The sequence below is a fragment of the Terrapene carolina genome, unplaced genomic scaffold (assembly GCF_002925995.2).
Source record: "Terrapene carolina triunguis isolate 2854851 unplaced genomic scaffold, T_m_triunguis-2.0 Scaffold58, whole genome shotgun sequence".
NCBI lineage: Eukaryota > Metazoa > Chordata > Testudines > Emydidae > Terrapene > Terrapene triunguis.
Window position 1 is genome coordinate 52,368,189 of NW_020664409.1, and position 24,403 is coordinate 52,392,591.

General features: G+C 40.0%; 1 protein-coding gene across 1 annotated transcript in view; it reads right to left on the reverse strand.

Moving 5' to 3' along the window:
* The window catches only part of ASPH (aspartate beta-hydroxylase), a 167,513-nt gene that overhangs the window by 48,213 nt on the left and 94,897 nt on the right, over window positions 1-24,403 (reverse strand). The window contains exons 21-23 of the mRNA XM_026662251.2: window positions 17,086-17,168; window positions 5,804-5,890; window positions 1,120-1,270 (exon numbers count right to left, since the gene is read on the reverse strand). Of these exons, the coding sequence (XP_026518036.2) occupies window positions 1,120-1,270; window positions 5,804-5,890; window positions 17,086-17,168 (321 nt within the window). The remainder of the gene's footprint in view (window positions 1-1,119; window positions 1,271-5,803; window positions 5,891-17,085; window positions 17,169-24,403) is intronic.

A 24,403-nucleotide genomic window follows, 5' to 3' on the forward strand; every position in this document is an offset into this window, starting at 1 on the left:
CTTCTGGTATAAGAGTGCCAAAGCTGGCCTCTCTCACCAACAGAAGCTGGTCCAGTAAAATATATTAACTTACCCACCTTGTCTCTCTAAAATCCTGGGACCAACATGGCTGCAACACCACTGAAGACAAGTGATTTTTTGTCAGCCAACTGATTGGTTGTTTAAGACAGTTTTCATGTAGTGCTTTAACCCATGAGATCTAGCAAACCACACAGCTGATACACCATCAGTTAGGTATTCTGTGTAATACTTTACTGAACTTTCTGCTTCTTAGAAAGAGTTTCAATAGCAAGGAGTGTAAATTATGTTCATTGAATAGTTTAAATAAATAAAACTAAACAAATAAAACTGACAGGAAGCTTGTGAGCAATATAATAAATATGAGATTTCTTGTCAACAGAGTTATACTCACTAATTACAGTCCCGTAACAGTCCATTAACAGCTTCAAAATAGATTTTTAAAACCTTAAAATATGCATTAAAAATGATGGTCTGATTTTGAGAAACAGCACTTTCCCAAACATGCAGGGAGGAAGGACAGTGGCTAAAGACACTGGACTGGGACTCAGGAGAACAACAGCAACACCACCTAACTATCGTATAGTGCTTTTCATGAGTAGATCTCAAAGCACTTTACAAAGTGAAGATAAGCATCATTGTACCAATTTTACAGATAGTAAAACTGAGACAGAGAGGTGAAGTGAGATACCCAAGGTTATTCTGTTGCAGGTTCCCTGCATGATCATATGTAAGCACTTAATTTCTCCTTTCCTCAGTTACACCTCTGAAAATAGGCCTAACAAAACTTCCTTCTCCTACCTCTGTCTGTATAGATTGTAAACTTTATGAGTCAGGGACTGCCATTCACTATAGGCACATCACCTAGCACAATGTGGCCCAATTCTTGGCATTCTTGTAATCCAAATAACTAATAATAACTAACAGCATTTTAGGGGGAGATTTTTCAAAAGTACTGTATGTAAGGGACTTGGGTATACAAGTCCCACTGAAAATCAGTGGAACCGGTTGGTGTTCTTACTTCACTTAAGCACATTTGAATATCTCCCCCATAAATTCTGCACATTTAAGTCATACACATAAGCCATATTTAAATCTTACCAAGAAATTGCTGCCTGTCTGCTTGTCGTTTCAGGCTCAATTTTACCAGATCAGCAGGGACGTCTGGCAGGCTAGCCACCTCCTCAAAAGTATTGATGGCTTTTTGCAGTATTTCATTGCTTCTCATCTTCTCAGCTAAGTCATCCTCACACTAGGTGGAATCACAAAATTGTTATAAATAACAAATTATCATATAGTTTGGAGTTTAAAAAAATTTCTTTTTGAGTAAAGGCAAAATTGTATTATTCCTCGTTAATGTGTCAAATTTAACAAGTATCTTCGAGTGTAGGCAATTTTGGTGTGAGCTTGGAGCAGAACTCTAGTTGCTTGTGCACTCTGGCAGGTGGATTTATATCCAGCATTCATATATCCCTGGGAAATGGTTGTCATCATATGTATGAGAAATTATACATGCATAAAAGCACAAGGCATTTTATTCACAACCACCTACAGCTGATTCTTACTTCTGCATTCTCTTCTTGACAGGCATCCATGTAAATGAGATGAAACAGCATTCTTATATCAGAAGGTTTGTCATCATAGACCATTTTCTAATATATATAGATTTTGGGCCACATTTTCTGTTGATGGAACTCCATTGAAGCCATTGAGTTATTCCAACTGAAAATTTGTCATTTTGTATTTTTCAAAGGTAACATGCTAATGCAATGCATCATACCAAATTCTAAAAACTTTGTGGGTGATACTAGTTGAAATCAGAATTTCTCCTTTAAAAAGACAATATTAATGATATGGAAGGAATATGTTTTATACAGATCAGAGCTGTCAGTGGATAACGCCTAATTTTCTAAACTCTCCAGATGTTGCCTGATGAGAAAGTCAGAGGGCAGCCCCAGGAGCTGAAAGATACCTGAGCTATTGTTAAAATGATACCACCATTTGCCAGGTGCTCAATAATTTTCTGGTAGCTTGTGGCATCTACCTTGCTATAACAATAAATCTTGTGTTATTTAAAGACAAATTGTTACACCTTATCAGCATGGGAACGAGAAGGTTGGTTCTATAAGGCTTAGAAAAATGCTCAGAGCATTGGACCCCACCACTTTCTCTCCTCCACCCCAACGCCACATGGGGAATAGCAGCTGCAGCCAGGAGGAGCTTGCGAGGGGTGGGAGCAGACCGTGACAATTCCCAGACTCTCAGGACTCCTCCCTCAAAGCAGCCAGCACCAGCCAACAGCCAAGGTTCCAAGGTAAGGCCTTCTAGCTCCCCTTCCTGTCCCTTTCTCCTCTCCCAATGATGGGGAAGATGCCAGGAGAGCAACCTTCTCAGCCTTCTGACAGCATGAGAACCCTGGATATTGTCCCCCTCATTTGCTGTGCTGCTGTTGGCTGCTGCCCTCCCAGCCTCCATTCAGTTCTTCTTCCACCACTGGAACCCTTCTGGTCCTCAACCTGCTTCTCCCTGTTCATCGTGCTTTTCACCCTTACCTCTTCCATTTATACCTTGCGCTCGTGCAGTCTCACTCTTCCCTTTACCTAGTTTCTCCTCTTACTCCCAACAATTCTTTCCTATCCTCCACTTCAACCTACAGTAGTGATAGAATTCTACTAGGAATGTTCCATGAACCTCATTTTGTTTTTCAAGTCTGAAAGCAGACTTATATGCATATTGACATGTAGGGTGAAATCCTCGCTCCATCGTAGACAATGGCAAAACTCCCATTGATTTCAAGAGAACCAAGATTTCACACCTAGCATGGAACCTCTCTCCATTGTCTGCATATATTTTGCTCCCCAGTTTTCAGTAGTGAAACAGAGCTAGACTGATCTCACATACTTAATTTTAAAAGTGTGGATATTAATTTATATGCTTTCTATGCTGAGTCAAATTAGTAGTGTTCTATGAGTCCTTCCTAATATCTCCTATTTTTATTGGCCTGTGTTCCATTCATGTTTAACTAATTAGCTCGACGGGGTAGGTGTTTTTGTGCATCACAAGCACTTCAGTAATGGAAACATATATAGGTCAATCAATCTGGATTCAATGTTTTATCGACTATGCTGGCATTAATTAAAAACGTTTCAATCACATTAGCTGCATATTGTTGCTGTCAGTGGTTAATACCTAGCAACTCTTTACATACAGGTTTTTTTTTAAGTTTGCAATGTTCAATGAACTTCTTTGTTTATACAATTAATTCAGCACATCATGACTGGTTGGCTCAGGCTCACTATTCTGAAACTGAAAGGGGAAAATACCATGCAATATGGTCACATCAGCCAAACATTTGATTGGTTTGTCCCAGAGACAAACTCAGAAATCAATAGTTAGGAATAATTCCTTTTTTCTTGATGGAATACCCTCTAAGAAACTGGCTTATTTTCTGGGATGCAGGATAGGGAAGGATGTTTAAGGAAAAAATATATAGCAGGAAGGAACAGCTGCCATCGTATGCCATCATCTATCAAATCTCATTGATACATATCACATCACATGTCATTTGGAAAGAGCTCTGAGATCTCTGAGGATGAAAGGCACTACATCTATGTAAGATATTATCACTACAATATAGCAATTCTGATATGGTCTCAGCCACGCCAAGAAATCAACCTAGAAATTGCTTGTACTTTGGGGATAATACCATAATTATAACTGCTGTTGCAGAAATTTGGGGAAAGGAACATCCACTCCTTTACAATTTTCAGAATAATAAGAAAAAAAACAAGCCCCACCTATCTATTAGAGGCAGAATCTGGCCAGTTCGTATGTATTGTATGAAGTCAATGGTGCCTTCATAATGCAGGAGTGAGGACACTCTTAGGGTGAAATCCTGGCCTCCTTGAAAAGTAACAGTGTCTTACAAATAAAATTATGTAATGGCAGTCTTGGGAATGATCCATAGTACTTCAGCGCACACCATGATTGTCCAACTGCTTTTTTCCCAAGGCCCCCATTCTCCACTGAAATCAATAGGAGTTCCATCAATTACTTAAAGGTGAGCATGCAGAAGTAGAAAGTTAATGCCACCGAGCCCCTGATTACAAATTCCATACGTAGAATACAAGGCTGCCAAAAGCAGAGATGCACCTATAAGTAGTTACTTATGCATGTCTGAGAAAAGAGTGCTAATTATGACATTAGGTCCTGATCGTCAGCCCCTTTCAGAATCATACTGCTACACCAAAGTGGTCCAAAGTGACATTAAAACTGCCTTAAAAGTGCAACTGAAGTTCCCAACATTTTGAAGGAAATCTTGGATGTTAAAAAGTCAGCATAGCTGGTTTCATACCACCTGCTCCCAGTTTAAGGGGTGCTTTGGGGGTGAGGAGAGGCCCATGCCAGGAACAGGAGAAAGCACTATGGCCAATCCTCTGCCAGTGGAACAGCTTATAGGGAGTAGGTCTACACTAGAGTACACTGGAGCAGCCTCTGGCTAGCCCCAGAATAGTAAATAGCAGAAATGGGATTTAACATTAACACTACGCTCTGCCTCCTGAGCCATTAGACTTCTTTCCCCATTTACACCTGGACAACTCAGTGGGGTAACAAAATGTCTTTAGCTGCAGACAAAATTTGGCCCAGTACTTCACTCACACACACACACAAACATACATACACACACCACTTTGATTGAAGATGTGCCAAAGCTGATCTCTAAAAAAAACTCTCTCTCTTTTTTATAACTGCAGCTTCAATCTAAGTGCAATGGGGGTAAGTATTAAAATCACCATTCCCTCACACTTGTACCAGTTTCATCCAAAGTCCCCACTGAAATGCAGGCTGCTGTTGGCTTCAATTTTAATTCTTCTGTAATGCTTCCATAGACATTTGATACCAGTTAAACCCTCCTCCTGCTGGCCAGCAGACTGCTTTAGCAGCAAGAGAACTACTATTTCAGTGTGGCATTTTGTTAATGCTTTATTTAGTGTTATGGAGTCTTGTTCTGTTCTGACTGTTAAGCTCCGTGAGGCCGCCTAAGAATAGTGCCACACACACATTTACGGCATTCTATTATACTATGAGGAGTTACTGTTTAAAACATTTGCAAGCATTAATTTACAGCTCTGTGGAAGGGGTTAATTCATAAGGAAGGGAAATATGAAAAGCTTGTTTAATAAAGAAATCTGTTCTTAACTGAAGCACCATCGCACAAATGGGGCCAAATGTTCTGCTGGTGTAAAAGGGTGTAGATCCATTGACTTCAATGGAATTTCATCTATTTACATGATCAGAGAATTTGGTCCATTGTACACGTGTCTATGCACTAGGTTTTTTGGTAGTTGGGGCTTTGGTTTTAGCATAACTGTTACGTACCAAGTGAAAACTGATAGTGACTCCAGTTCAAATGCCTCATTAATTGTAGCACAGCACAACTTTCTTTTACTGTGATGGTTTCACTTGACTCATCTTGATTAATATGAGTTCAAATAGATTTTTATTACACCTATTCCTGTGATTCCCCCATGCTTTATGAAAATAAAATGATTATTTCTGTTTTGGAGTTATTGTATCAAGGAACTAAATTATTATGAAGTCAGAGCTTGTTTTCCAGTGTCTTTATTTTCAGGAGGAGGATGCTTGAAATAGACAAGTGGGGGGGTTTAACTTAAAAACTGGGATCACTGTATAGAATACAGAAACAGTCTGTTTTGTACACAGGACTCTATTATTAGATAACCTCTGAATATTATTTTTACATTTACAACAGTTTCACTGGTACCTGTGCTTTCCCATATCTTGCTCGTGGACTCTGTGGATATTTGCTCACTAATACTTCAAAGGCCTTCATAGCTTCTTCAACTTTTCCCTGAAAGGAAGATATTTATACTAAATATTTTCTGTATCTTGTAGTAAAACACTTACAGAACCCTGAGTGATAAATGGTGTAATATGATTAGTACCCCCGATTCTATAAAACAAAGCAGAAAAATATTTCATATGGTTAATTAATAGGTTTTTCTCTTTCACACTATCTGACCAGATTGCCTGCTTATTCCAAAGAAATGCATTTTTATGAATTCATATAGGTCAATATAATTAGCTGCTCTTGGTTAAAACCAATTGTTTTGTTTTGTCTTACAATGGCTAAAAAAACCCTTAGATGGATTAAAATTGTACTGTAAACCACTAGACACTAAGGTGAATCACATTAGACCTTAAAAAGTAAATTTGGTCAGAAGCAGTTAATCAAGGAATTTAAAATGCAGAACAAGAAATAGCTGACTGTAGCTAGAATTTTCACCTCAGCAGAGCAGAGTTGACCAAAGTTTTGCCTTGCCCAGATGTTATAGTAACCTAGGCTTTTTTGCAATGGATGACTTCAATGACCACATGGACAATAGCCCCTCTGGGTTGACTATATATAATGACTGACATGACAACTATGATCCAGTCTAGTTTTAAGGATTGCGATTACAGGAGTGAGGATTACTGCTGTGTTATGAGCTGAACATCACCGTCTCTCATTTGAAGTGATGGCTCACTTCTGCTCCTGTTAGGGAATGAACATATTTCATTGGTATACCCAGAGAGATGATGGATCCAACTAAAGTGGTTTCAGACATAAATAAGGAATGTATATACCATACGTCCAGTAGACAAGTCTGTTGATTATTTAGTGCAGGGGTGGGCAAACTTTTTGGCCTGAGGGCCACATCGGGTTTCTGAAATTGTATGGAGGGCCGGTTAGGGGAGGCTGTGCCTCCCCAAACAGCCAGGTGTGGCCTGGCCCCCGCTCCCTATCTGCCCCCCCTGCTTCTCGCCCCCTGATGGCCCCCCCGAGACTCTTGCCCCATCCAACCCTCCCCATTCCCTGTCCCCTGACCGCCCCCAGACCCTCCGCCCCGACTGCCCCCCACCGCCCCATCCAACCCCTCCTCTCATTCCTGACTGCCCCCCCCCGGGACCCCTGCCCCATCCAACCACCCCTTCTCCCTGACCGCCCCCAGAACCCCGCCCCTGACTGCTCCCCGCCGCCCCATCCAACCCCCTCCCCATCTCCTTCCTGCCCCCCCAGAACCCCTGCCCCAATTCAACCCACCTGTTCCCCACCCTCTGACCACCCTACCCCCTAAGCACCATGCCGAACTCCCCTGCCCCCATCCAACCCCCCTTCTCCCTACCTCCTTACTGTGCTGCCTGGAGCACTGGTGGCTGGCGGTGCTACAGCCGTGCTGCCCAGAGCACCAGGACAGGCAGCCGTGCCACCCGACTGGAGCCAGCCACGCCACCGCGCAGCACAGAGCACCGGGTCAGGCCACGGCTTTGCTGCTGCGCTGCCCGGCAAGAGCTCAGAGCCCTGCCACCCAGAGTATTGCACCGGCGACACAGTGAGCTGAGGCTGCAGGGGAGGGGGAACAGCAGGGGAGAGGCTGGGGTCTAGCCTCCCGGGCCAGGTGCTCAGGGGCTGGGCAGGAGGGTCCCACGGGCCAGATATGGCCCGGCCGTAGTTTGCCCACCTCTGATTTAGTGTGATATACTAACCCTTAACTCTTCACAGAAGGCAAGGTGGCAGCTTCACCCAAAAGAGCAGCCATTAGGCTGGTACTCGTGAATCCATCTTCTGATGCTGAGGATCTTGCTAACAGTTGCCCTGTCCCTAACCTGCATTTTTACATAAGTTAATAGAGAAGACAATGACAATGGAACTTTGGGATCATTTGGAGTCTTCAGATTCAATTATTTTCTCTACAATGAATCTGAGTATGGGACGGAGTCCACAGAAGTTTTGCTGGTTGGAAACTTCTTCCCAAAAATGGACAGCAATCAGACGTCCAGGCCGATTCTTTTATATCAGCAGCCTTTGATGTGGTTGACTCAACTTTGGCCCTGGCACAGATGGACAGGATTGTACTTGAGTATTCCAATTTCTCTCCTTCTTGGGGGGTGAGGGGAGGGGGAAAGAAGCTGAGTGATCATGGGGCACTTTGATTTGAGTGACATATGCTGGAAGTCTCATGCTGACAGTACTAAAATATTCCTGGAATTTCTAAATATTATAGTTTCCTAACTCAAAAAGTGTTGCAGCCAACACAGGGAAATTCTGTATTAGACCCTGTAAGAGGAACCGATCACAGAACTAAAAATTAATGGTAACTTGGGTACAAGTGATCATGACTTGACCATGTTTATAATGTGCAAACAGAATAAAGTCCAGACCAGTGATATATATTGGTGCTTTAAAAGGGTCAATTTTATAAAGCTGAAAACCATTATGAGCCAAATCAGCTGTGAGGAAGAATTTAATCAGAAAAAATTGAAAAACTGGGAATTGTTTAAGAACATTTACTAGATACCCCAAAAGCCACAATCCCACATTTGAGAAAAAAGATCATATTGGTTAAAAAAAATGGCATGGTTTAGAGGAGTAGTGAAGGCAGCTCTCTCTCTCTCTCTCTGTGTGTGTGTGTGTGAAAACCAATGGAAAAAGGGGAAATTGAAAGTAATGAACATAAATCAGAAGCCAAGAAGTGTAGAAAAGTGATAAGGAAAGCAAAGGGACTAAAGGAAAAATCTATGGCCAGAGTTAAGGACAATAAGGAGAAGTTTTTAAAGTATATTAGTAACAAAAAGAATCTTAACAATGGTATTGCCCCATTACTAGATGGAAATAGTACAATCAATAATAATGCAGAAGAGAAAGAAGTGTTAAATAAATATTTCTGTTCTGTAATTGGGGAAAAAACAGAAGTTATCACATTACCTGTAGTAATGTAGCAATATCATATGATAACACTTTCTATTCAACTAGTATTGCAAAAGGTTGTTAAACAGCAGCTATTAAAGTTAGCCATTTTTAAATCAGCAGGTATAGATAACTTGCATCCAAGAATTTTAAAGAACTGCCTGAGGAGCTCACTAGACCATTAATGTTGATTTTCAACAAGTCTTGGAATACCAGGGAAGTTCCAGAAGACTGGAAGAAAGCTAATGTTGTGCCAATATTCAAAAAGGGTAAACAGGTCTATAATTACTGGGTCATCCTATCTGACATCCATCCTGGGCAAGATAATGGATGATATGGAACTCTATTAATAAAGAATTAAAGGAGGTTAATATAATTAATGCCAATCAACATTTTTGATGAGATTACAAGTTTGATTGATAAAGGTAATTGTGTTGTTATAATATACTTAAACTCCTGTAAGGCATTTGAGTTGGTACCACATGACATTTTGATTAAAAAACTAGAAAGATAAAAAGTAACATGGCATACATTAAATGGATTAAGAGTTGGCTAACTGATAGGTTTCAAATGTAATTGTAAATGGAGAATCATCATCCAACAAGTGTGTTTTTAGTGGGGTACCACAGGGTTTGGTTCATGGCTCTGTGCTATTTGTCACTTTTATTAATGATCTGGAACAAAAGATAAAATCATCACTTATAAAGTTCAGAGATGACACAAATAATGAAAAGGACAGATGATCTCAATGTGTTGGTAAGATGGGTCCAAGCAAACAATGTGTGTTTTAATATAGCTAAATGTAAATGTATACACTACATACAGCAGCTGGAGGAGACAGCAAGGCAGTTGAGCTACAGTATCATTATTATGTGGATGGCACACAGCTCGTTTTCTCTTTCTTCAGCCCCATATGGTACAGTGTTTTTGCTTTTCCAGATGCGGGCTGAGCTAGGGGCTTGGACGAGGGTGAAGTGGATGAAGCTCCAGTCACATAAATCAAAAGTAATCCTGGTTGGTTGAGAATAGAATATAGATGGCTTCTGCCTCTATGACTGAGTGAGACTGCTTATCTTTTGTCAATAAGATTGCAATTTAGGTCTACTTATGGCTCCCCAAATGCTCCTGGAATCCCAGGTGGCCGTGTGCTTTTGATGTGATGATTGATCAGTTCTCTCTCGTGACCTTCCCACCCTTATCCTGGCCTTGATATTCCAAACATTGCACTAGTTACTTATCTGAGTGCAATTCAAGATGTTTGTATTGATTAGAACTTGTCAACATTTTTTAGACAAAAAGCATTTTGTCGAAAAAATGAGATTTCAGTGACAAGGAAATTTTAGGCAAAAATATTTTGTTGATATAAAAAATATTTTGGATTAAATTTCAAATGAAACATTTTGACTTCCATATTTTTCATTCAAAATGGTGGGGGGAAATCAATAAATCCCACTCTCCCTTTCTTTTTAACTTTTCCTTTCCCCCACTGGAAATGAGTTGGGGGAAGAGTTAAAAAGGGAGATAAAGTGGAGTTTTGTTCTTCTCTTGCACCCCTCTCTCAGTGGAAAAGGAAGAAAGGAAAGGAAGAAATAAAAAAAGTGAGCGGAAGTTGGATTCTTCCCCACCATTTCAAACAAAAACAAAACAAAAATCAAATTTCAGTGGAAAGAAAAGGGGAAAAAATGTAAAAGCTGAAAGGAGAACAAAACATGAAAATGCAATTTTTTTGGTAATAAAATGAAATTTTTAATTTTGTTTCAAAAGATCTCATATCCAAATTTTCATTGATAGACAAAAATAATAATGAAAAATTGTTGTTGTTTTTTTTAAGTTCATTCAAAAAGATTTTGAGGGATCAGATGGTACCCACAAAGAAGATGGTTGCCTAGTTTCAGACTTCCTCACTGCCCACATATCAATTTGTCTCTAATAATTATTTTCCAAGCAAATTGGCAATAAGTGTCATCAAAGTTTCAATTAATCCCCTAGATAAACTTCAAATTGTTGACTATGGATTCCAGTGGAAAAAAAATGAGAGGCAACAAAAGACCTAAGCCTGAATCACCTAAGCTGAAAGCTAGACTGTAAGGTCACAGCAGAACCTAGCTCAGGATATCACGGCACTGAAGGAATTCCTTACGGACTGACTGGATTCAATCTCAAAAGATATTTGTGGACTCTCTCAGGATGTATGTGATATAAAATCCTGAATGGCTCACTTGGAAAATGAGCTACAAAAGACTGCATTGAAACCTGGGAAATTAAAGAAGAAACTGTCTCTTAAAGCTTAGACTAGACAAACTGGAAGAAAAACAGGATGACTTAGAAAACAGATCTTGAAGAAACAAACTTTGCCTCTTGGGTATTGCTGAGGGTCTAAAGAGGATGCATATTATCAGCTTTCTTCAGAATCTGCTCTCTGACATACTTAAATTGGATCCCCAGATACCGCCATTAGATATTGAAAGGCTCTTCAAATGCATACTAGAAGCCAGGAGTCTGGCAAACCCAGACCCATTATCATTGAACTTCAGCAGCTTGATGATGAAATAACGTTAATGAAAGTTGCTAGAAAACCTGAAACCCTTATCTACAAAGGCCACACATTTTCTCTTTTTCCAGACTTCTCAGCTGAGTTTAACAAAAAGAGGGCTGCGTTCAATGGCATAAAGCAAATCTTCATCAAGTACTCATTCACCTTCATTATGGATTTAGCAGGCTCCACAAGATTTTGCAAAACCCACTCTGAATCTTGGCCAACACCTCAAAGACTGAGACCAGATTTGACCAAAAATAACAGAATGGTTTTTTCATCATGAACAGCCTACTTCAAGAAGTTTAAAAATCAGTTGGTTTTCTTATATGCCCTTGTAGATGTGATAATATTCCCTTATATCGTCTTCCAGCTCCTAGCAGATAACCAGCAAGACCGAACTCTTCTGCTGATCTCCTTGGGAACTGAGCAATAACAACAACCGGAATGCATAGAGTAACTGTTTAACACTAAGATGGAGTTTATAGTACTTCAGTCAGTAGTTGGTACTATTTGCATTAATCATCACAACTTGCACTGCTAGACAAGATCTCTCCATTAGCTCTGCCTCTCATGGATTGTGTTATGGAACAGTCAACACACTCCTGACAAGTAAAGTAGGCTATAACCTAAACCTTAAATAGCACTAGTTATTCAATGTGTGCAGTGCATTGAACATACTCTGAATATGCTTTTTATATTGTATTCTTAATATTTCGATTTTGTGTTTACAATTGATTTGGTAAATCAATATAAATTAATTTACATGTGATTAATTGTGTATATAAATATATGTGTACGTATACAGAAAATCTTTTGTATATATTATACATATTTTAGAATCCCAATGGTATTTGTAGGGTAATATTTGACTTTAAATATATTTGTATTTAGAGATGTTTATACTATTAGATAATATAGGGAAGGGAGGAGTGGATGGACCCAAAGTCATCAGAGATCCGAATGTGCCCACACTGGCTTGTTTTAAGTCTGTTAATATTTGTTGTTTTCGGTAGCAAATATACTTTGAAAGACACATGATATTTAACTGTAGATCTTTTTGTATACCTGCCACTCTCAGAGGCTCAACTGAAGGCATAAATTCATTCAAAATAACCAGTATTTAATACGTATAAATACAGACCCTCTCCTAGAGAGGTGGTTTTACAATTTCAACTTATGTTTAGAATAAGGTAATATATCTTAATATATCTTTTAAAACTTTCCATGAAATTTCTTAGAGTGCACTCCTGGAATATGAGGGGACTTCATCAACCTTCCAAAAAAATTACAATCCTGGGACACCTCAGATTAAAAAAAAAAAGTGCCAAGTAGCTTTATTGCAGGAAACTCATCTTGCAGAAACAAATGCCAATAGAAACAAGAAGATGTGGGTAGGTGTTAAGTATCATTCATCACTGAATTCTAGGAGCAGATGCACATCCATCTGAATTCACAAAAGCATAACTTTTCAGTGTATACAGTCTTGGTCTGATCCTGAAGAAAGTTATGTTCTTCTTGAAGGCTGTTTCAACTCAAAAAAGGTAGTATCCAAGTGGAGGTAATTCTGAATTTTTCAAAGACATTGCAGTCATTTTTTCTAATAAAATGGATTTGTAATACTGGGAGGCAATTGGAATACTATGCTAGACCGACATCTGGACAAATCCAGTTACACAAGACCCCTCTTCCAAAGCACAATATGCCAACCCTCATTATTAACGAATGAACTTGATTTAAAAGATATATGGAGGCCGAGAGGCCCCAAGGAGCGTGACTATGCATATTTCTCTACAGTACACTCATCTTACTCCAGAATTGACTTTTTTCATACGTCTTCGGCACTGATTCCAGCATGCCTAGAAGCAGCTATTGATGTAATATATTAATTTCAGATCACGCTCCAATTATACTTACCATAGACCAGGGGTCTCAAACTCATGAGGACTAGTACATTGGCCCGAGGGCCGCATTACTGACACCTCCCCCCCCCCGCCGCCCTTGGCCCCGCCCCCACTCCACCCCTTCCATGAGGCCCCTTCCCTGCCCCCATTCCAACCCCTTCCCTGAAATCCCCACCCCAACTCTCCCCCCTCCCTGCCCCCAGGGGGGGTGTGGTGGGGGCTCAGGGCAGGGAGTTGGGGTGTGGGGTGCCGCAGGGGTGAGGGGTACAGCAAGGTGTCAGGGTGCATGGTGCGCCAGGGGGCTCAGGGCAGGGGGTTGGGGTGCAAGAGGGGTGCAGGGTGCAGCAGGGGGCTCAGGGCAGTGGGTTGGGGTGCAAGGTGCGGGTACGGCAGGGGGCTCAGGGCAGGGGGTTCGGCTGCAGGAGGGGTTCAGGGGGCAGGATCTGGTCCGGCGCGTACCGGGGGCAGGGCAGGCTCCCTGCCTGCCTGCCCTGCCCCCGCAAGAGGCTGGAACGTGGGGAAGGGGGGGCGGAGGGGCTATGTGTTTCTGTTGCTTGAGGCACCGCCTCCAGCAGCTCCCATTGGCCGCGGTTCCCCGTTCCTGGCCAATGGGACCTGCTGGGGGCGCTGCCTAAAGCAACAGACACACACAGCCCCTCCGCCCCCCCCTTCCCCACGTTCCAGCCTCTTCCCGGAGCTGCGCAGGGCAGGACAGGCAGGCAGGGAGCCTGCCTTGCTCCCGGTGCACGTCCGGCCGCTGCTCTGGTAAACACTGGGGGATGGCGGGGGGCTCGCGGGCTGCAGAAAATCACCCCACGGGCCGCGTGTTTGAGACCCCTGCCATAGACACTGGTTGTGCATCATTAAAATCTCCTAGGTGGACTCTGCTACTAAAAGATGCAAAGTTTTGTTCTACAGTTGATACAGTCATTTCTAATGTCATACAAGAAAGAAGCACTCTCAGATACCATGTTTTGGGAACCTCTGGAAGCTACTGTAAGGGGTGAATGCATAAAGTATGCCTCCGAAAGAAGAGAGAAAGACTCAAGTTACTAGACTTTCTGGACAAGGAAATAGATGAGTTGCAGAGAAAATATAAGATTGACCCAAATAATGAAAACCTCCTATGTTCTCTAATCAATGCCAAATATAAATATAGTGAATGCCAGCATTCATTGACTTTTCACTAAACAGGGTGAAATAAAGATATTATGAATAGGGAAATAAAGCAGGTCAACTATTTGCCAGAAGACTTAAGATGGATCTAGCCAACAATATTTCTTCCTTATTACAAGAGGAGAAGAGTGCCATCTTTGAACCAATAGATATAAATAATCAATTTAAGCAATTCTAACAAGGTTTAAATCAGACATCCCCATCAATTCCATCATTATTGAATGCAGTTGATATTTTTGGAAAGAGCTCAGGCTTTCGCATTAACTTGAATAAATCGCAAGCAATGGATCTATCCAATAGAACAGATCTTTCTCAGTTTCAGCATTTTCCATTTGAAAAATGCAAGGAAATAACTTATTGAGGTGTTAATATTTATCCTAATCTTCCCAAAGTTGTTTCTATAAATATGGACTATGTATTAAAAGAAATTTCCAAGCATGTAGAGAGGTGGTGTCTCCTTCCTCTGTCCTTACTGTGGAGGAATAGAAATAGCCAAAATGAATATCTGCACAAGAAAGACTTATATCATTCGTTTATTGCCTTTCAAGGTCTCTCCTTTGCTTGAATAAATAGGCTTATCATGCAATTTATATAAGATAACTTGCTTGCCACTCACTTAAAAATCCTGGGCAACTGGACAGATTTGTATTTATATTATCTACCATTCCAAATGCGTCCTCTTGGAAGGTGGTTCCCCTCTAGTAACTCTGTATACACACTGGCCTGGTTTGAGATTGAAAAAAGCATAGCTATGCCATTTGGTTCCCTCTCCTTTTATATACCTTAAGAGACTACCCACACACTTAAGGAAAAATCCAACCTTTGCATCTCCATGGGGCCTCCTGCAACATGTTGATTACAGTGTCTGATCTTACTAATTCTCTTCTTGTACCACTACAGAATAGCTTATGTCTCAGGATCAAAGCCAGCTCTACGCTTAAGAGAATTTGGATAGAAAAAAGATTAACAATAATTAAAGATATAATACAAGATAATAGACTGGCCTCCTTCGATTACATATGCAATATCAGCTACCATAGCCTCACAGTTCCTTCTTTCAGCGGCTATGCCAAGGATTCATGCAAGGATGGGAGACAATTGGTCTGTTTCAACTCTCACCTCTAGGAACATGTTAAGAAATCTGGAAACAAAAGCCACTTTGTAGGAATTACTTATAGGTGGCTATTACCTCTCAATCTTACTCTCAGAGAAAAACGGGGGGAAAAAAACTTAGCATTACTGTCACAACAGAAACCCAGGAAGATATTTGGCTTAACATGAAAGATATTTCAAGTTCTTTATCCTTGTGATTCTTCCGGAACAAGATATTAAACAGGTATTATGGGACTCCAGAATGTTTATTTAAGGCTAGATTGGCACCACACAGTGAACGTTGGAGATGCAAACAGTCCCATGCCAACCTTTAACACATCCTCTATACCTATCAAAAATGCATGTGTTCTGCTACACCATATTCAGTGCTCTCTCAGAAACTTTTAAGTGTTGCTATTTTTCATTCTCCAGGCGTGTGTATTTTAGGGGTGCTGGATTGGTATTACCAGTTAACATTAAGAAATGGATTGCAGTAGTGGCCAAAACAGTTATCTCAGAAAATGGAAATCTGCAATTCCTCCCTCCTACACAGACTGGCTTAGTGAGCTCTTTATTATTGCATTAATGGAAAAAATGACATGGTCTAATAGCAATGCTTGGGGGGGGGGGAATAAAGCTGTCTGGTCACACATGAAAACTATTGCATACTTTTGCAGGTTAGTATATATTAGACCCCAATACTCATAGCTTATGTTCTCACTTACAGTATATATTTACTTAGTCACTTTAACAATTGATGCACTGCATGACCTCTATGGGTTCAGGGTTTGTTTTGTGGGATCGGGGGGGGGGGGGGGGGGGGGGGGGTTGGTTTGGTTGATTGATTTGGGTTTGTTTTTCCCCCAAGTTTTACAAATAATGAACACTGAATTTTGTTATTCATACGGTATTTCCATCTTGTGCATGTATTTATATCTCTTTTGTTTTGTTATGCATTTATATTAACAAGTTGTAGTATTATCAGTCCTTATATCATCCTATTTATTTGAAGAATTTGCTATCTCCCTAATCACTTTAAAGACAGCTGAGGTCAGCTAGTGTGCTTTTGCTAGCAGTGATTCAATTTGAACATGTGAGTAGAGGGGTTGGAGCTTTGTGTACCCATTAGTAAGACAGAGCCAGAATTTATTGATGTTCAGGACAATTTGTAAAACTAGTCTATTCACTCAGGTTTCTGCCTGAAGAAGTGATAGAGGAGTATATTTATTTTTACAGGTGGATATAGGATGTCTGTATATCTGTTGACCAGGGCCTGATAATTTTTTAAAATAAATATTTTGTATATGCACCTAGAGACAAAGATGGGAACATTAAAAAAAAATACAAAATTCAGTAAGTGGTTAAGATGTAAATTTTTATAAAACACAATGAGTGCCCATGACAGACATGAAGGAACACACATTATGATCTGAAAGGACAAAAGGTGAATTACCAAGCTAAAATGAACATTGAAGTACAATCACAAATGTGTGCTGAATGCTTGGTTAGAGAAAAACAGAAACAAATATAAAATTCATTATCCCTGTTATTTTTATGCCTGTTAGTTTGTAGCCATGGTTTACAGCACCAGGAGAAACAGAATTCAAACCTACCTTTTTACGTAGCTTTTCTGCAGCATTCAGTTCAGCTTTAATGGTCTTATCAAACTTGTTTAAGAGTTTTGGTTTCTTCTTAGCTAGAAAAGTTTAAGAAAAAACAAAAAACTACTATGAATTTCCCTGAACTTCACAAGTATATGTTTGGAAGTTTCCTTTAACCACAGCACGATAAGGTAGGTTTAGAATACACCGGAAAAAAAAATAGGCAAGCATTCATTATGCCTACAAAAAACTATATTTACATATGAAAGTCAGCATTTATACACTTAAATTGAATAACTGTTCACTTAAATGTACTTTTGGGAATAAAATTATCCAGTTTGCCTGTACAAACGTCTTTTATGACTGGAAATCTAAATAAATAGTGCAACAAGAAATACACACTGGAAATAAAATATACTAAAAAAACTTTATTTTGCCATACTGAAATTATATTTCACTGGGATTTGAATCCAATCGTGATTTAAAGATTTCTTGTGATACAGAATCCACCTCAACCCTTGGTAAGTTTTTCCAATAGTGAATTACCCTCACTGTTAGAGACTTCCATCAAGTTTGAATTTATCTAGCTTCAACTTTTAGCTATGGGATCTTATTATGCATTTGTCTGTTAGGTTAAAGAATTCTCTACTATAAGAAATTTTCTCTCTATGATTAAGTTACCTCTTAAGCTATTAATTATTAAACTAAATATTCATAAATTATCTGAAAAAAGGAGTGAACAGTGAGGTGGCAAAGTTTGCAGACAATACAAAATTACTCAAAATAGTTAAGTCCAAAGCTTATTGCAAAGAGTTACAAAGGGATCTCACAAAATTGGGTGACTGGGAGACAAAATGGCAGATGAAATTCAATGTTGATAAGTGCAAAGTAATGCACATTGGAAAAATAATCCCAACTATGCATATAAACAGATGACATCTAAATTAGCTGTTACCACTCAAGAAAGATCTTGGAGTCATCATGGATAGTTCTCTGAAAACATCTGCTCAATGTGCAGTGGCAATCAAAAAAACTAACGATATTAGAAAACTTTAGGAAAGGTATAGATAATAAGATAGAAAATATCATAATGGAGTTAGAGAGTGGCATGATATGCCCACACCTTGAATACTGCATGCTGTTCTGATTGTCCCATTCAGAATGTATATTAGAATCGGAAAAAGTGCAAAGAAGGATAACAAAATGATTGGTGTATGGAACAGCTTCCATATGAGGAGAAACTAAAAAGACTGGGACTGTTTAGCTTAGAAAAGAGATGATTTACAGGGATATGATAGAGGTCTGTAAAATCATGAATGGTGTGAGGAAAATGAATAGGGAAGTGTTTTTGTATCCCTTCATATAACACAAGGGACACCCAATGAAATTAATAGGCAGCAGATTTAAAACTCACATAAGGAAGTACTTCTTCACACAATACACAGTCAACCTGTGGAACTCATTGTCAAGTGATGTTGTGAAGGCCAAAAAGTATAACTGAATTAAAAAAAAGAATTAGATAAATCCATGGAGGATAGAGCCATCGATGATTATTAGCCATGATGGTCAGGAATGCAACTTCATGTTCTTATGTTATTAAATTGAGTTTCTTTACTCTCTCACAGTTAACATGTTTTCCATAATTTGATCATTTACTGTAGCTCTTTTCTGAACCTTTTAAAACATCCTTTTTGAAGTGTGCACATCAGGATTGGATGCAGTATTTATTCCATTAATGGTCTCATTAATTCTGTATAAGGAGGTAATACTGCCTCCCTACTCCTAATGATGCCCTCTTTATATGGAATAGCATTAGTCATCTTAACCACAGCATCACACTGTGAGCTCATGTTTAATTAGTTATCCACCATGACGATGAATCTTTTTCAGAGTCACAGCTTTCCAGGACAGTCATCTATCTTATTTTCTTTGTTCCTAAAAAATCTTCTATTTGGTCGTATTAAATGTGAGCACACACAAAATTACTGATGTGTACAGGATACAGCAACAGATAACTGCTTTTCTCCAAGTTTATTATGGATTACGTATAAACAAGTTTTGGTCTTACATTTCATTTAACACAAATATCTTCCCTGACACAAAAAACTCCCAGCTGTCCATGCTTTTATTTAAATTATAATTATCTGCATGTTTTTTATTTAAATTAGATTTAATTATTTCTTTGTTTCTCTTGGGACAAAAAGCCATTAATAAAATGAGAGGAAAGAGAAATATTATACTTCTGTGTAGGAGTTCAGAACAGCAACACTATTTTTGATTAATACTACAGTTAAATGTCACGCTTTTGCCATGTCAGAGCACCTCCTCCTGGCAAGGAGTGGCCCTGCTGGCCCCTCAGCCTCTGTTTTCCCTTCTCAGAGGTCCTCAGGAATATTTCTCCAACATTATCTTAGGCCTGGTCTACACTGGGTGTTTGTGGGGGGAAATTGATCTAAGATATGCAACTTCAGCTACGAGAATAGCGTAACTGAAGTTGACGCATCTTAGATCACCTTAGAAGCACTTACTTCGCCTCCTCGCGGTATGGGATCGATGGCCGCCACTCCCCCATGAACTCTGCTTCCGCCTCTCGCGGTGGTGGAGTTCCGGAGTCGACGGCAGAGCGATCGGGGATCGATTTATCGCGTCTACACTAGACACAATAAATTAATCCCTGATAGATCGCTCACTACCCGCCGATCTGGCGGGTAGTGTAGACGTACTCTTAGGCTAATAAACACCCATGACATTGAGTAATTTATTAAAATGGACACGTCAAATGACAAAATAAAGTTCAATACTATAACCCAAAAGGTTTGGGCTCCACTATCTTGCATGACTCCAGGATCTTTGTTTGTGTCAACTGTCCCTCAGACTGGAGGGCTCTTGGGCTTACCCTCAGAGTCCCTTACTAGAGTTCAGAAGCTCAAATGAAACAATAAAACAAACAATGTCCATCCACCCAGGGCTTAACAAAACTCTCAAGACCCGCCTGGGTCTTTCCCAGCTCTCTGCCCCTTGTATGTGACTACAGGGCATTCCCCTGGGGCTCCCTTTTGTTCCTGAGTCTCCTCCTCCCGCTATGCAGGCCTCCCAGCTTCTGGTCTGACTCTCTATTCCCAGGCAGCACTTGCAAGGAGAGCGCAGAGTCTGATCGCTCTCTCTCTCTCTGCTCCAATGACAGTTTTATTATTTATAAAAAGTGGATCAGCTTCAAGAGGACAGATTGAGAAAGATCCACATCAGAATATCCCATAGTCCAGTGGTTAAGGCACTTTTCTGCAGTGTGAGACACCCATATTCCAATCTTTTCTCACATTAGGCAGAGGAGGAACCTGATCCCAATCCTCCCACATCCCCAGCAAGGTTCCCAATGATTGGGCTAAGGGTTAGGGAGGCAGCTGCCTCCTTCCAGCTGTTTTGCTTTTGTCAAAATAATCAAAATCAAAATGAACATTTTAAAATTGGGTTGAAACAAAACATTCCATTTATACATTTCTGAAACATGTTGATGTTTTTAGTTCAGTTGTAACCATTTAGTGAACTCAAAACAAATTTGTGAATAGTTTGGGTCGACCAAATCTGCATTTTTTGGTGAATACACCATTAACCAAAAATGTTTTGCCTACTTCTAGTCCTGACCACTTGTGGTCATTAAAGATTCTTTGGCACTTTTTGTATAATACTGTGCCTCAGCCAAATTTTAATTCTAGTAATTATAGTTTCCAGACCTCAGTTTCTCCTGAAGTTTCAAATGGAGAGAGTATTCTTTTATATTTTCTTTATAATGTGTAGCATTGCTGTGAACTGTTAAACAAATGCCAAATTTCATTTCAGAGGTGGTGATATTTAAGTGTTGTGTAAAGTATCCCTTACCCTTCTTACAGGGCTGCTGTGAAACTTTCAGTATAGGAAGCGCTTTGGTATACTTAGATGAAAAATACTAGAGAAGCACAAATGTATTATCATCATCATCATTTTATCCCTATTGATCCCTGATACAACACAGTGACTAACTGGATTTCAAAAACTGCTTTGTAAGAAGGGGAAAAGCTATACAAAATCTTAAAAGATTTTGCTCCTACTTAGTATTTACTAACAAACAGGATTGAGAATAAAATTGAAAAGAATCTCACCTCATTAACAGATTGTTTTTGCTTTCCTAACCATTTTATTGTCTCTTTGTATCTCATCCTTTGAAAGTCAGCATTTGTAGATGAGTACAGAAGAAAGTACTTCAGGAAGGCAATGATGATAGAATCAAATTGATCCTATGAGTGTTTTACATAATATAGAAACAGCCACTCTCAAATTGCACTATCCAAATGCATAATGCAATATGAACTATGCTAGCGAATATGGGGATATTTTGAGTGAAAAATGCAATGCTCTAACACAGAACAATTAACACACATAACACAGAATTAATTACATTTCTTTTGTTCATTTCCCCATGGAAGATTTAATAGATCTTCATTTTACTTTGTGGCCTAAGCTGATATTCTGTTTTGCTATGTCTCTCTTTTGTATTCATCTATGAGAGGAGAGGAATGGGTTTATTGTATTTTCATACAAATATAAAGTAAAGTAGTGTTTTAGCTATGATAAAGTCTTGATCGAAACATTCATATATTTTGAACCCAACAGAACAAATGCAATTGTTATTCCCTATCAGATTGGTGGACCATCCAGTCCAGTATCCTGCCTCCAGCAATGACCAGCACCATATGCTATAGAGATGGTGCCAGAAACCTAGTAATGAACAATTACGAAAAACGTGGCCATAAGAAATCTGCCCACCAGCTAGTGATTAACATAGGCCCTGAAGCAAGAAAGTTTATATCCTTCTCCTCCTTCCCACCTATCTAATGTATCTTTGGATTGTCTCATTATCCATATAGTCATGATTGCTCCCAAAACAGTTGGGAATGCTTGAATGCACAGAATTCCTGTGTGTTTTACAGGACAGAATTTTCAAAGGCTTTCTCCACTTTTCGCCTTATGGTAGCATCTCAAGACCCCAACTGAGATAAAACCATTGTGTTAGATACTGTAATACACATGGTAAGAGACAGTTCATGCCATAAAGAGCTTACAATCTAAACACTCAAAGGATTGCAGAGAAAGAAGAGCCACAAAGATCAAGTGAATTGCCCAATTCAGCAAGTCCGTGGGTGAGCCACCAACAGAAATCAGGTCTCCTGATTCCAAATGGATCATCCTTCCTCTTTATCTTCAGGATTAAACCTGCTAACCAGAAAGATTTATGGCTCATGAACAACCAAAAAATGTGTCTTGAGCTCAGTACTTTCATGACAGAGTTCTTTTGGTGAGAAAACCCATTAGATTTTATTATTTGCTTTTTGATTCCAAATATAGGACTTGATTTTAAATACTATTGTACTTTTTTAAGAGAGTTTTTTTGTATTCAGCCAACATTAACAAAATTCTGGACACCGGAACTCTCTATATAGAAAAACTTTATACATTTGTCACTTTCCAGAATTTAATTCTCAGTTCTTACAGCATGAATCAGGATTTAATTGAAAGACTAGCTAACTGCAAAGAAACCGACTATCATAAGAAACGAAGGAAAGTTACATGGTCTCATGGCTAGGGTTTAGTGTTAACATATACAGGAGCTATTTTGTGTGTCATCCTTCTCACATCTGTTGAGGATGGGAATGGTTAGTTTCCTTGGGGGAAAGGGGCCAGACTGCCCCACACAGGGAGTATATCCCATTGATTTGAGGACAGTGCTGTTCACATAGATATGAGAAGGGAGGGAGACATCAGGCATATAACAAACAATGGCACAGAAGAGATAGTGAGAAAAAACCTCAGCACTGTCAATTGGATAGATATGATATACTGAGTCTCTTTCTCAGAGAAGTAAGCCTTCCTTTTCCCTGGCATCTGGTTTAGATGAGGGTTGGAAGAACCTTTCCTCTGTTTCAACAAAATAATATCATTTTGATCCCCCTTAAAATTAAACAACTCTATACCAGCAGGAGGCCAATATGCAAAGCTGAAAATGAACTGTTAACATAAATATTATTCAGCTCTAAGGCACTAACTAATACGACACAGTAAACATTACATAAAGGGCAATCATTTTCATCTGCCCGTTTTACTGAGATGCTGTAGGATTCATCTGGGAGCTTTCAATGCAACCATCACGTATTCCAGTATATTAAATGTAGCCTGTAGTCTCCCTGCAGGGGTATTTTAATAAATTATACATAACTTCCTTCTAGTGTAATAATCCTTTAACAGATGAGGTCACATCTGTTAAATTAGACATTAGTTAGCTTCTCTGTAAGCTGGTTTTTGAAGAAAAAAAACAACGCCCTAAACCAATGCAGAGTGATATGACCACATTTCATCTCTGCCCAGGTACTAAAATAATAATTATGCATTTATTTATCACGCTTTGGCCTTGCAAGAACAGTATGAGGTGTGTTCAGTTACAATCCTGATGGATATAGGAACAGGTTTGTTACTCAGTGGCATACAACTACTAGAAAATGAGTTGGTGACATATAAACCCCTCTCACAAAACAATTTCCATTGTCAAACAATGGGTTGGGCCCTACCAATTTCACGGTCAGAAGATTTTTAAAATAGTCAATTTCGTGGTTTCAGATGTTTACAGCTGAAATTTCACAGTGTTGTAACGGTGGGGGTCATGATCCAAAAGGAAGTCGTGGGCGGAGGTCGCAAGGTTATTGTAGGGGGGTTGTGGTATTGCTACCTTTACTTCTGCACTGCTGCTGGCAGCAGAGCTGCCTTCAGAGCTGGGCGGCCAGAGAGCAGCCGCTGCTGGCTGGGGGCCAAGCTCTAAAGCCAGCTCCCCTGCCAGCAGCAGCAGAGACATGACAGTTGCAGGATATGGGGTGGGTGGCTTCCCATACGTCCAGGTTTTCCTGACAGCCTCCTGCCCGGATCGGGGGCTGACATCTGGGGCTGCAACCTCTCAATCCCAGGTCGGGGGCCATCCCAGCCAGCAGCCATGAAGCTTCCTGAAGGTGGGTCTGACCCTGCTCCAGGAACAGCCCCTTCAGGGGAAAAGGAAGTCCCGTCCCTCCCCAGCCCGGGCCGGGACTAGTAGCTGGAGCCCCGCCCACGGCTAGGGAGCCCCCCCCCCCCCCCCCTCACAACAGCCAGATTTCACAGGGGAGATCAGATTTCACGGTCCATGATGCATTTTTCACAGCCGTGAATTTGGTAGGGCTCTAATTACAGAGCAGCGTATCACCTAGAGGAAGGCTTTACTTTTATTGATCAAAATAAGACAAAATAAGTTGTAATTAATGTTGATGAATAATGC